Source organism: Tympanuchus pallidicinctus, unplaced genomic scaffold (genome assembly GCF_026119805.1).
Source record: "Tympanuchus pallidicinctus isolate F22 unplaced genomic scaffold, pur_lepc_1.0 scaffold18, whole genome shotgun sequence".
NCBI lineage: Eukaryota > Metazoa > Chordata > Aves > Galliformes > Phasianidae > Tympanuchus > Tympanuchus pallidicinctus.
In genome coordinates, this window is record NW_026294699.1 from 5259090 (window position 1) to 5271910 (window position 12821).

General features: G+C 38.4%; 1 protein-coding gene across 2 annotated transcripts in view; it reads right to left on the minus strand.

Moving 5' to 3' along the window:
• Positions 1 to 2283: 2283 nt before the first annotated feature.
• USP7 (ubiquitin specific peptidase 7) overlaps positions 2284 to 12821 on the minus strand; it is a 61845-nt gene continuing 51307 nt past the window's right edge. For both annotated transcript variants that reach the window (XM_052680167.1, XM_052680166.1), the window contains 10 exons: positions 12471 to 12624; positions 11125 to 11192; positions 9898 to 10006; positions 9722 to 9799; positions 9333 to 9433; positions 8822 to 8921; positions 7955 to 8074; positions 6609 to 6680; positions 5640 to 5730; positions 2284 to 2907 (listed from right to left, as the gene is read on the minus strand). In XM_052680167.1, the coding sequence (XP_052536127.1) occupies positions 2801 to 2907; positions 5640 to 5730; positions 6609 to 6680; positions 7955 to 8074; positions 8822 to 8921; positions 9333 to 9433; positions 9722 to 9799; positions 9898 to 10006; positions 11125 to 11192; positions 12471 to 12624 (1000 nt within the window). In that variant the 3' untranslated portion in view covers positions 2284 to 2800. The remainder of the gene's footprint in view (positions 2908 to 5639; positions 5731 to 6608; positions 6681 to 7954; positions 8075 to 8821; positions 8922 to 9332; positions 9434 to 9721; positions 9800 to 9897; positions 10007 to 11124; positions 11193 to 12470; positions 12625 to 12821) is intronic.

Consider the following 12821-nt stretch of genomic DNA (forward strand, 5'->3'; position numbering starts at 1 on the left):
CCTCTGATCCTGTGTAACGTGAAATTACATTCTTATTGCTTAACACTCAACGTTACCGTTGGTCATTTCACGCATTCACTCTTCTCCTGATAATTCCAGAATCTGAAATCTGAGTAGGAAATGGAGAGCACAGCACTTCTGAAGACTGCACTCCAACTGAACGAGACACCGCACCTGAGAAAACCTCCGTTCTTCTCCTCACAGCTGCGTGCTTCCCTACTTGAATAATAAGCTACATGTGCTCCAAGAAAAAAAGAAACATTTAAAAAACCCCCGTTACTGAAAACAGTACACAGGGAATGTCTGAATGTATCATCTCAAAATTGATGTGGGAATAGCACAAATACTGAAACTTGTTTAAAGCTGTCGTTTAAAAACTAAAAGGCATCCAAAATTTACTTTCCTAGCGGTATTTTCTTCTGAAATTGCAATTTCTTAAGATATTTCCTGGAAGCTGCCAGCATGCCAGACATTAATGCTAGAATGTAGTGACGTTCTGATACAAGCTCAATTTTATTGCTGTCTGCTTAGGGCATACTACTGCTGACCAGAGTACCTAATTCTACAGATAAATTTGGAATACAAATCCTGACACATACTGGAAGCCTGCAGAGACAGCAGTTGTCTTGGACTGTGTTGTATTTCTCACCATTTAATTGCAAATTCACTGCAAAGGAAAACTTGATCCACTTAAGGCACGTGCCACTGAAGCACTTCACTTCCCTCTACCTGTAAACTACACACAGATGACAAAATAATGTAAACTTGATTGACTTGACTGGGAATAAGAAATGTTAAAATCACCACAATATGAAGAACAAAAACACACTTAACAGAGATTGCTGCATTTTACAACAGAAACAAATACAGATGTACCAGAAACATATCTTGAAATCTAACTTAACAAAACTTGGTGGTATTTTCAGTAATCAGCAGCACCTGTAGAAGCATGAGGGCCATCACATGTATACAGCCCACCTACAAGATGAATGAGAGGTTTGAGCAAAGAAATCCTGTAAGAACTTGGCTCTGCTATGAATGCGTGGAATTCATTACAGCCGAAACCTATCATTCTATTAAGAGATCTTACCTTTAGAGACTGCAGATTTTAACTTTACACCATTTGTACGATTAGACTTGAGAATCTGGATGACAGAAATCTGTACAGGCAGAGTCAAGGCTACCACAAATACTCTACCAGGAGCTTTACAAATTAACCAGTAAGATGTTTTCTCCCATTTATCTTATTTGTACATGGCTCCTTCCTGGAAAACCCTTTCATTCATTAAGCTCAAATGCAACTAACTTGGGAGGTTAAAAATTCCAAAACCTAAAAAAAAAAAATCTAGCAGAAAAACCCACAGATTTCCCCCCAATCTCCAAAACAATCCATCTGAGGTTACACAGTCGTCAACACCAGAGAGAGAAAACACACCTTCTGGAAAAGCACAAAGAAGACATTTCCCAGAACTCGATTTCCAGAGAGAAATCTTCTTCAACGTCCACGTCATCACTCACCGAAGAAAAATTTTATAGAAAATTTTATTCAACATACAACATTTTCCAGCAAAAAAAGGCAATATACAGGAAGAGTTGTTGTACACTGCAGCTACAGAAACAAAATAAAATACTGGAAAAGAATGTAAAGTTAAGTGTGAATTGCTGATTCTATCTTTACTGCACTCAAAACTAGACACGCGGCTGGCTTTAGCTCCAAAATAAAAGGAAGCAGTCTGGGGACTGAAAGAAAACTACACACAATGAATATCAACATCAGTGAAATTCACTTGCAGACTCACCCAACAAAATTATCCTCCAAGTGTTAAATTGTACATGTTCATTCATTAAATATACAATTTCATTTTTTCTTTTTTTTTTTTTTTTTTTTTTTCATTTTTTCCTCCTTTTTTATACAAAGTCAACAGCTTACTAAACACTAGTGAGCATGCCCCTCTGTGCTAAAAGGCTATTTCTCGTGTTCTCCCCGTCTCTTCCCACGTTAACTAAATGAATGATATTTATAATCCTTTCACTTGCTTTTGCCAACTTTGAGTGTCATTCTATTTGCCAGAAGATGGCATAATAAATTGCAACTGTATTCAACAATGGCTGAAATTTTCATAAAAAGACCCAAATATCTCATTATAGGAGTCAGGGCATCCACTTGGCAAAACGGGATGCGAAGTAGTGACTAAATTAAATGAAAACTAGTTTATTAAAAAAAAAGATTCTATGCAGCTGGAGGAGACAAAAATCCCAAATAAGTGCCAACAATGTACACAATGAAGTAGAGATTGCTATTTATTGATGATGTGAGTTTTTTGCATTTACAAATGCACAAAAATGTCATTTAAAGTATAACTGAAGGAAATAAATCTGATGTGAGTCTAAACATAAGACTTACTAGCTGCAGTGATGGTGAACACCACACCAGGAAAGGCAGCCAGCCAGCTTATGCCATCTATAAACGTACTACAGACAAATATTTTGCCAATGTCAATTGTTCTACTAAACTCTTCCCTCATTATGCTGACAATTGCCTTGCATTACGTTTACCATAAAATAACTCTCATTGGCATCCAAGCTTTATAAAAACACCTTCATTTTGCTCAAAAAGGGCAGTCAATAGATACAGAGAAGCCAAACTGAACAGCCTCAACAAAATAAAATTAACATCAGCAGCAAATCCTCTTGCTGAAGACTTCAGATATAGTGCACGTGTACCAAAGTTCTACAGTTGTTAAAAAGGTGCACACACACACTTATTTTGTCCCTTGCCTTGACAATCTGGTTTATTAAGTCAGTTATGGATTTTAATAGCTTTTTCAAGGTAAGTGTAGCGACTTCTCTTTGGGGCTTTATTGAAATGGTCAAGCCCTAGCCACGGCCTTGGATGAGACATGTTGCCTAGAAAAGAAAGAGAAAAAAATGAAGTTGTAAGACTAGGTTAAGAAGTTTCATTCACACAAACTACTCATATGTGCCCTGTTCAGTTTGCTAGCAATTGTACAGCACAGATGAGGACTGAAAAACAGTCCTTAGCCTATGGACAATAGGGCTGCTCTCCTGACCACTGCTTCCATTCCATTATTATGTTGTACAATCGTTTCTGGGCCAGATAGCTGGTTTTCCTCTTCTTCAATCACAGGAGTTAACAGCAGTGAAACAACTGCTCAAGTAAAAGCTGGATGTAACTTATAGCCAGAGGCACACCGAGCACAGCACCAACTCTCACAGAATGGCTGGGGCTGTCTGAAACAGAAAGGTGTCATCCAAATGTCATTTAATACAGCAAATGCTGGTGGTTAAGTGACTGCTGCTGTATGAAGCCATCCTCACCTGGCTTAAGTAGGAATATTCTTCAAATAGATGCAAAATGCAAATCAGTAGTTAATTAAGAAAACAGGTAACTGACCTTGTACTCAGTCTTCTGATTAAAAAATAGTTACATTTGGACCAGGAAGAAAATATACACAACTTTTCACTAGTGCAACTCAGCATTAATTTACCTATGGCTAATTTTCATAGAAAAAAATATACAATCCATGGTCTTGCAAATGGGCAAGGTTCCCTTTCAAGATGTCTGCAATGCAGAGCATGAAACAGCCTTTGAAGTGAAATGGTAACAGCAGAAACTAAATAGCCCTCCAGCAAGAAAAGCAAACTTTTACATTTCAAGACATCATCTGCCATCACTAAAGCATAAAACACATGACCTTTATGGTTGCCTGTATCTGCATTCTTGGACATATTTTCCTCAAAATATTCTCTCTCTTCAGTTGATGAAATGGTTAATGGCAAATACAAATGAACTGCCAATCTGACAGAGACCATCCTAATGTCTTTTAAAGAAAGGAATCGAGTCCTGTGCTGGTAGCACTGCTGCAGTTGTCATCAGAGGCATCCCTGAGTGTGACAGTATCAACTGACATCAACTATGTTGGTAAGTTAGAGAAAGGCAAAGCTTTACACTAAAGCTCTGCACACTGAAATACTGTTCATATAAGAACACATTAGAGTGTCATATCATCATACAGCAGGACAACCTTGGCCAGATTCTACCAAAGTGCATTATATAAAAGGGCAACCTTCTATGAACTCTCAAAACCCCTCAGTCTCAAATTCCCCACGACTGCTTCAACCATTTCACGTTCTCCCTTTTCCCATTCCTGCCATGTTCTGGTAGTATTGACCTGGTTACCTGGTCTTTTACATCACCTTGCCACTGACAGCTCTAATTTTACTCAGAAAGTCCAACAGTTAGCTTTGGACCATTGCCTTCTGGTTCCCCTCACTCTGACGACTCACAGAACGAAACCATGACTCTGCCTGCCCTAAACAGACCAGAGAGGGTTATCTGTCCACTGACAAACTGTCTGCTTCCAAGTTAGTCATCTAGAGACTCCCCAGAATTTGTGCAGAAAAACAGTGCCCCTAGCAACACAAGCCACAGTTCCTTCCCTATGCTCACTGATGGCTCGTTCACATGCAGATATTCCAAGTTTTGGCAAGTCCCCTCATATTCACAGCCACAAGCCTGGCTGCTCAGCGTACCATAATGAGATGGCTTTTTGCTGGGCTCTTACAAATTGCTCATTAATGGTATAGGCCTAAGTCTCTGTGCCTTTTGAAATAAATGGACAGTTACAGGATTTCTTTACAAATGTTAATATACCCAGAACACAACCTGAGAAAAATCAGAGCAAATTTGGCCCTAGTACAACCTGCCAACGACAAACAGAGCTCATCATTGTTAGAAAAACAGAATTCTGGAGAGCAAATTGTCCTCAACCTCATTTCTGCCAGAAGGACAAAAAGAAACAGTCAGCTAAGCTGGGGGAAAAAGCCTTTGTGAGTTCAAGGCCTTCAACAGAGCCCTGACTGCAAGCCTAAAAGTGCCATTTCCAGCTCAAACTCCCAAAAGATGACTGCAGTGAAGCTCCTGACCAATCTCCTATGGTACCTATAGGTATCTCCTATGTGTGAATTCCTTAAGTAATAGTGCTTTAAATATCTGTCAAGTAAATAAGATAGCAGACCACCTGCACAGACAAATTCAGAACAGATCTGTATTTGTAGCTTGGTGAATCACGACTGAAGAACCCGAAAAGCATCCTATTCACATGTGTAATATTTTTGTTGGATTCTTCAGACTCATTAAAGAAATCAAGAAAGAAGAATACCTTAGAGAAGTACCTCATGTAGAGCACTTAAAATAAGGAGCTTATGAGGATGTACTTTAGTGTTTTTTAAGAATTCTATGAGCACTTCACTAGCAACATGAGAATGAAATATAGGAGCAGATGAGCAATACAGACATGCGAGTGACATCATAACTCTCTCTGTAAAGTATGTTTTGTGGAAACAAACCCATTTGGCAACTCAAGTGCAAACTTTTAACATGCAAACAAACAGAATATGCAATAGCTTGTATGTCTGTAGAATATGCATTCTCAAGACTAAGAGTTAAATGTACACAAATATGTATACACAAATACCTGCTTAGTTACTATATAATATACACAAAGTAAAAATAACTACTCTGTTCCTGCATTCTGAGTTCGTGGTAGCTGCACTGTAGCAACTGGCAGAGCAATTTCAGCAGTTCAAAACAACAGTCAGGTTGTTTAAGAACTCACCAGGTTGGGGCTCAAAATCTTTCAAGTTCACTTCATACTCATCTTCATTGAGATACTGGTGTCGACCCATCATTACAATTGCAAATTTAAACTAGGAAAAGGAAGAAAACTGTTCAAATACTGTATTAAAACAAAGCCTCCAAGCCTGATTTCACAGCCTAACACACAGTTGGTTACGAATGGCATTCTACTGAGATCAATCCTGTTTCAAGATCTTCATCAACTACTATGACAGTGGGATAAAATGAACAGTCAGGAAATCATGAGAATGCCCGTGGAATAACTGTGCCCACGTTCCCCAGTGAAAACAAACTGGCAACTAACTGCAGATAGTCCAGCAAAAGGCCCTGTAAGACACACAGTGGGCTGGAGCACAAGGCATACAAGCAGCCACGGAAAACGTGTTTATTTAGCCTAAAAAAAAAGGCTAATGGGCACCTAGTTGTCAGTTAATGGACAGGTGATACAGTGAAGACCAAAGCACTTACCCCCACAAAACCCAGCAAAAGGACATGGGGTAATTATTACATGCTGCAAAACGATGAATTCTGATCTCAGGAAAGAAAAAAAATCTTCAAAATGACAGCAGTACAGCTCTAAAACATGCTGCCCAGAATGTGGCAGAACTCCTTCTCTTGGGAGTTTTAAAATCACAGCTAGTTAAAATCCTTGGCAACCTGAGTTAACTAAGTGAGCTCTGGTTTAAGCAGGAAACTGAAGTTGTGACCTGTTGAGCTTTGGTACCACCTAAACTCTTCTAGGTTATTGTGCTGTTTTGTTGAGTACCTCTTCAATACAGTACAGTACTATTCCTACACATTCTACTTAGTTATTCTCAGAATGGGCATTAAGGCTAATAACTGCTTTACTGAATAACATCTACACTTAAATCTACTGCCTTCCAATTTCTTAAAGCAATATTACAGACTCTGCAGTCAGCAATAAAACTCACTGCCAGGTTGTCATTACCTTTTCAAATTCTTTTTCCTGTATGTCCAGCATTGTCTGAATCCGCTTCATAACCTCTCTGAAGTGTTCGCCCTGATGATCACAACAAGATTTTTAACACACACACACACACACACACACACACACACACAAAAAAAGGAAACAAAAGGGGGTGCTGTTGGTATTTTCTAATTTGAGCTACATCAGAATACTTTGCTACCTCAATCTCTCAGATTCTAACAAAATTACTGGAGTGTCAACATCATCCACTACAACAAACAATCAGCAGCCTACAATATATTGCTATAAATTCAGTACCTGCAAGTCTTACTGATTCATCATTACACAAACCATTGCATGACATATGCAAGTCAGGTTAAAGTTAAGAACATTTTAAAAATCCACAGCAAACATGGGTTCAGAAAAGCCCTATTTTCTTAGAACCTTTGCAGCTGCAATGCTCCCCCCCAAGTAGTAAATTTTGTAGCATTCTTCTGTATGCTGTTTATGAGCTGCTGAAAATACACTGCTGGATGGCATTTACTTAAAGATCAATAACACAATAGTTGCCATAAGGAAATGTAATGCACATGATTTCCACCATAAATTAAGACAAGATTTGATTCTAAATTTTCAGACTTTGCTGTGCATTGCTCAAAAACACAGGAATACAGTGAAGTGTCACATGATTCAGAGATGTGGCCATTATTTCTCACTCCAAAACCATTTACAAAATTAGGCACATTTCATATAAACCAACACACAAAGACCAAAGCAGCAGTTTAGAAGCACAAGTGCTAACTGCCCTCAGGAATACACTTTCCTATTGAAAGGAGGAGTGTGACCTGCACTCTCATTGGAGCAGTATCACACGAAAACTTAAACTGAGCTTTCAAAATTAGCTTTCCCTCTTGTATCAATACAGAAAGCATTCAAAAAACCAAACAATCATTTCCCATAACAGTGTATCTCAAGAAGCCAAGCAACCAGGGCTTGGGCACTTTTCTCAACAGGCATACTCTGCAATTCCTAACGCAGTATTAGCAATAGGATTTTAAGTTGTTGCTGGCCTTGGGTTTTGTTTTGTTACTTTGCTTTTAAAATGAAACAAAAAGATCAAATATTACATTTACAACGTTTCAAGTCTGTCTGATGTGGAAGATCTACAAAGCATCACTGAAAAACTGAACAGTTTTTATATGCAAAAAAACTAAGACAAGTGACTTATCCACAAAACTGATAAACACTGAACCTTTATACAGGATTTTTCCTACACATTTTTACATTAATCAATTAATTTTACTATACTTTTAGAAATCATTAAAGATATTATCTGATAGGGAGGGACAAAAGGGAGGCAGACATACCTGGTGTATCCTCAGCAAGAATGGAATTCCAAATGTCCCAAAAACCTCTTTGTGGAAATGTGCCACTGTGATTAGCATCTCATTTTCTTTATCTATATCTACCTGGTCCAGAGGAATTTCCTAGATCCAGGCACAAAATTATGACTGCAATTAGCTGTGCTGTTAGCGATGCCAAACAAGTCAATTTAAACAATCAAAATAAACACTCTCTTTGACAAAGTCCTGTCTATGCCTCCCCACCCCCAATACGGCAATTCCCCTGTCACAGCAGCACTGCAGCTTCCCATACTCAGTACAACACTCTCGGTTTGCCCAAGTGGCTTTTTTGACATGCAGTCTTCCACTACTTAGGAAAATATCCCAGCCCTTTTGTCATCTTATCATTACAATTTTACTTCTTTCTTATTTCTGAGTTCAGAGGCAAGTTAACATACTTGCAAGATGAAACGTTTAGAGAGATTACACACTAAGAAACAAGATATGGCTGAAGAAACTCTGATTTGAGAAGAAAAGGAAACAGCCTCCCAGAATATAATTCTGCATTTGAAAGTGGGTTCTCAGCTTAAAAATTTAAATCATGAGCCCCCAAACATCCCTTGGAACTACTGCTAAGCCGTCCTATGGATAAGCCACTGCCAACTGTTCTCATATGGTTATATGAACATATGTCAAAATTTAAAGAATGGAACTGCAACAGGGTGGCAGACAGAACAAAGGAAAATCTTTGGAAAGATCATCTTTATACGTGACAACATGTATTCCAGCCTGCTGCAAGTACTGCAGCATTTGGAAAATCAGCACCCAGGAAAAGATAATAACCACTTAAGGTCTTTCTTCATTCAAAGCAAGTTCCAAAGCAGCACTTACCTCTATTCGAAACGTCCGACTTGTTGCGGGCGACAAACACTCTAACAGCTCATCTTCCTGATGGACACCAATTATTTTGTAACTTACAATTTCTAGCAGCCTTAAAAACAAATTTTAAAAAAAGCTTTAAAAAAAAAAAAAAAAAGGTGGAGGAGGAATCTATTTTCAATTGTATTCGTCCAAGAGTTTTCCATCATTTATAAAGTCATTTTAAAGAAAATGACTTCACTTTTCGCTCCTGAGAAGTGAACAGTATGCAATACTTGAATTGGAAACATTATTGAAGTGTGAGCTGTGACTGATGAATCTTCGGCATCTCAAGAACGCAACTTAATGAAACACAGGATGAATAATTACATAAGGTTCCTACTTTCATTCAGTAAGAACTCTTAGAGCAAACTTTTTAACACAGTATCAGCCTTTATTTGGTAAGTTCCCATAATATTTTAAATTCTAAGGCCAATCTTCTGCATACAGCGCACGCGATCACAACAGACATCCAAACTCTTACCTTAACTTCCCTGAACCTTTTTCAGAGAGCTCTACAACTTTTTTACATTCTTCTAAGAGGTCCCGCACACACCCATGCTTATCTGGATATACTGTTATTTCCTGTGGGATATTTAGAACAGAAAAGCAATCAGAAAAATCTGGAATTGCACTCCATCACATTAAAGCACACAATACAGCAGGCTCTTCATCAAAATCCATCTTTTAAGAATAAACATTACTGAAGTGAACACCTTCACCTGAACGCATTAAGAACTGGCCCCGTTTTGGTATAAGGCACAGCCCTTCTCTCACACCATGTTCTTCCAGCACATCAACAGCACCACAACCCCAGCCTAGCAATATGGCTAAAAAATAACCACCAATAAGAGTAACAGCAGCCTCACTCACCTCTTCCCTAAATTGGCTATTTAGCCATATGCATTTAAAACTTCTTCTGTTCTCAAAATCAGTTATTTTCATTTTGAGCTTAAAGAAGAAAAGAGAAACACTTTAGGCATACTTTGTATAGGGCAGATGGTATTTTGTTTTTTTTACCCACGCCAACAAAAACAAAAGACTCTTACCTGTTGATAGTAAAGCTTTTTAGGTTGCCTAGGCTTGAAGAACTGCAGAAGATCTCTTAAAGTACCTTCATAATTGTGCCTAAGGGGATTACCAGGGCCGTCCCTATAACTATGAAAGAAAAATGAAAACCCTAAATCTCTCTCCACAAACAGTAAATCGAAGTTCCAAGAACGCTTTTATATCTGGCTACCAGTTCCACATAACTGCTAGCACAGCCTAAGCAGCATTGTATTTGGTGCATTAATGATTTTTGTAAGAACAGGCAAAGGCTGGGAGCAGAAATACCAGTCACTGTGTGCCTTAGCTCTCTTGGATGTTAAAAGCTCACCTTAATCCTGCAGTAGCAGATCTACATTCCTCTGAAACTACTACAGCAGCACTACAGTCACATGCTTTTGACTGTGAAAGATTAATTTGTGGAGTCACAGGACACAGCAAAATTCCAGTGACCATAGCACTGTAAACTATACAGAGCTGTCCAAACTGGGACAGATTTGTTGGTGAGGAAGGGAGATACCTGCAGGTTAATAAAGAGCCCTCTACATTTCCACAAATACAACACATTGAGACAGTCTGTGTGCAAATATCTAGAATGACAAATTTTCTGCTCTCTATGGATTCAAATCCAGTTTTACACAACTCTGCCAGAAAGCACCACTTAAACAGAAGCATTCCTTTCAGAAGCTGAGTGAGATCACAGTAATTTTGTTTGGCCAGGATGGAGTTAACTTTCTTCACTTACAGACTCCCAACAAATAAACAATAGAAATAAAAGTCAGAGTCAGGTAACTCCTGCACATAACGTTTTTAACAGCAGCAAAAATCCTGCTTTTACTTGCATCTGCTTCTGGTCTCCTCCATTCCAGAAATCTACATTCACTGAAATAGTATCTCTGTTAGTTCAATAATTCGAGCCATACAGTAAGGCTCTGAAACAATTAATGGCTTCAGAAATTTTGTTAAAACAGGGATCCTTTAAAATGCTTCTGTCTCTCCATTTTACTTACTCTTATAAAGCATCCAATTCATGGAGTCTCCAGTGTCAGCCACTGCAATGGTCACTAAACTGTCTTGGCAACTCACTGCACTAACATTTTATTGGTAAATAAATGGTTTGCAACCTGAAGGAAGCTACAAATTAACTGCAGCCTACCTATTATTGGGCTAAGTATTTTAAAAGGTATTTTAGACACAGAAAACCACACATAGAAGAAAATCTGTCTTACCCTTGAGACTTGAAAAACTGTAATAGCATTGGATCTGTATTAAGTCTTTGTGCAACTGTCTTTGCAACCTGCAAATAAAGGTGTGTGTAAGTTCTGCATTTTTTCAATTACGGCATTACACTGCATTCATACAAGAGAGTTAACACCCAATGGCTGGAAGGGACCTCTGGAGGTCATCTGCTCCAACTCCAGTCATTCACAGTAGTACTTCAAGAATATTATGCTACAGAAATTCTGTGAGACACAAGCCATGTGTTTACTTCTCCAAGGCTAAAGAAACTCCACGTATGTAACTTCTGAACAATGAAGAGAATAAGACTTTCAAGAAAATAAGGAATTTCTCTCTTGCACAATAAACTACAGTCACTAAAAGGCCAAAAAATCCACAATAATAGCTTAACTCTTACTTTTATAATCATAGTATTACTCGGGAAATAAGCAAAAAACTCTCGAGGTTCTTCACTTCACCCAAAGGACATTAGTTTTCTGGGTGGTATCACCTTATTATTCCTATCAGTATTTCATGCTGCAGCCTCACAGAAAGAATTGGAATCTTCTGCCTAGTTTTCCCTTGCCAAAAGGAGCTGTAAAGAACTTAATATAAAAATGAAACAAGTGAGTCACCGAGAAGCAGACACTGAGGAAGGATAGCAGAAATAATCTCTGATTTTCTCTATATATTCAGGTGCTCAAAGCTCCCACTTTTCATGACAGTAAAACGTGTTCTGTTTTCATGTACAAAGTACGTAAAACTCTGATAAAAACAGCTGTAGGAGAACTGTAGGGAGCCAGACCACACAATCAGGCTCTGCACAGACCAGTCCAACTTTATTTATTTTTTAAAAATTTTGAACAGTTTCAATGTCTGATTTGCTTCTTTTAAAAAGCCTTGTAATCACCCTTTATGAACACAACAAATTTGATCTGTTACCTGACACTGTGTCCTAGACAGCACTTTGTGGAGAAAGCAGTATTTGGCCTACAAAATTAATAGTGCTGCTAAACTACGAGGAAAGCAGGTATCATTGCTGTCCCAAGGTATTTTTCTATTAACAGCTGAATAAATTGAGCACATTTTACACGTTTAGAAAGCAAATCCATTATTTCATCAGAACATCAATTCCTAGAGCAGAATGGTATGTAAAGAACTGTGCTGCCAATTAACTCTTTATTAATACAACTAATACTTTTAAGCATTTCTTCATTTTTCCATTACCACAATGCAAGTAATATATAAAAACCTATCTGCTCTCCTCTAAAAAACATTCATTATGCCTTTGTGAATTAATGCAGATGGCACTTTCAGCACGAAGAAATAAATGTAGAGAAACAAATAGGATACATGCCTGAAAGTAATTCATCCTATTGGATAAAGTAACAACAAAACCTGGGTCGTTGGGGATGGTTTTATCACAGAAAATGACATCCACACGATGATAGAGGTCTCTGAAGTATTCCTTAGCTGTTGGCAGCTCACTGTTATCGTTTTCTGGGTCATCCCTACAAGAGCAGACAAACGATGGTACCATTACATACTACGTTGTTACACGTACACACAGCCAGGGCTTTCAAAACAGGTTCTACAGTGTGTCAGCGACAGTTGAGAAACACAGAAAGGAAGGTAAGAAACCTTGTTAAAGAGCCGCCACTTGTACGCAGTGGAACCAGCACGGTCAGTAGTGACTCACACCTCGAAC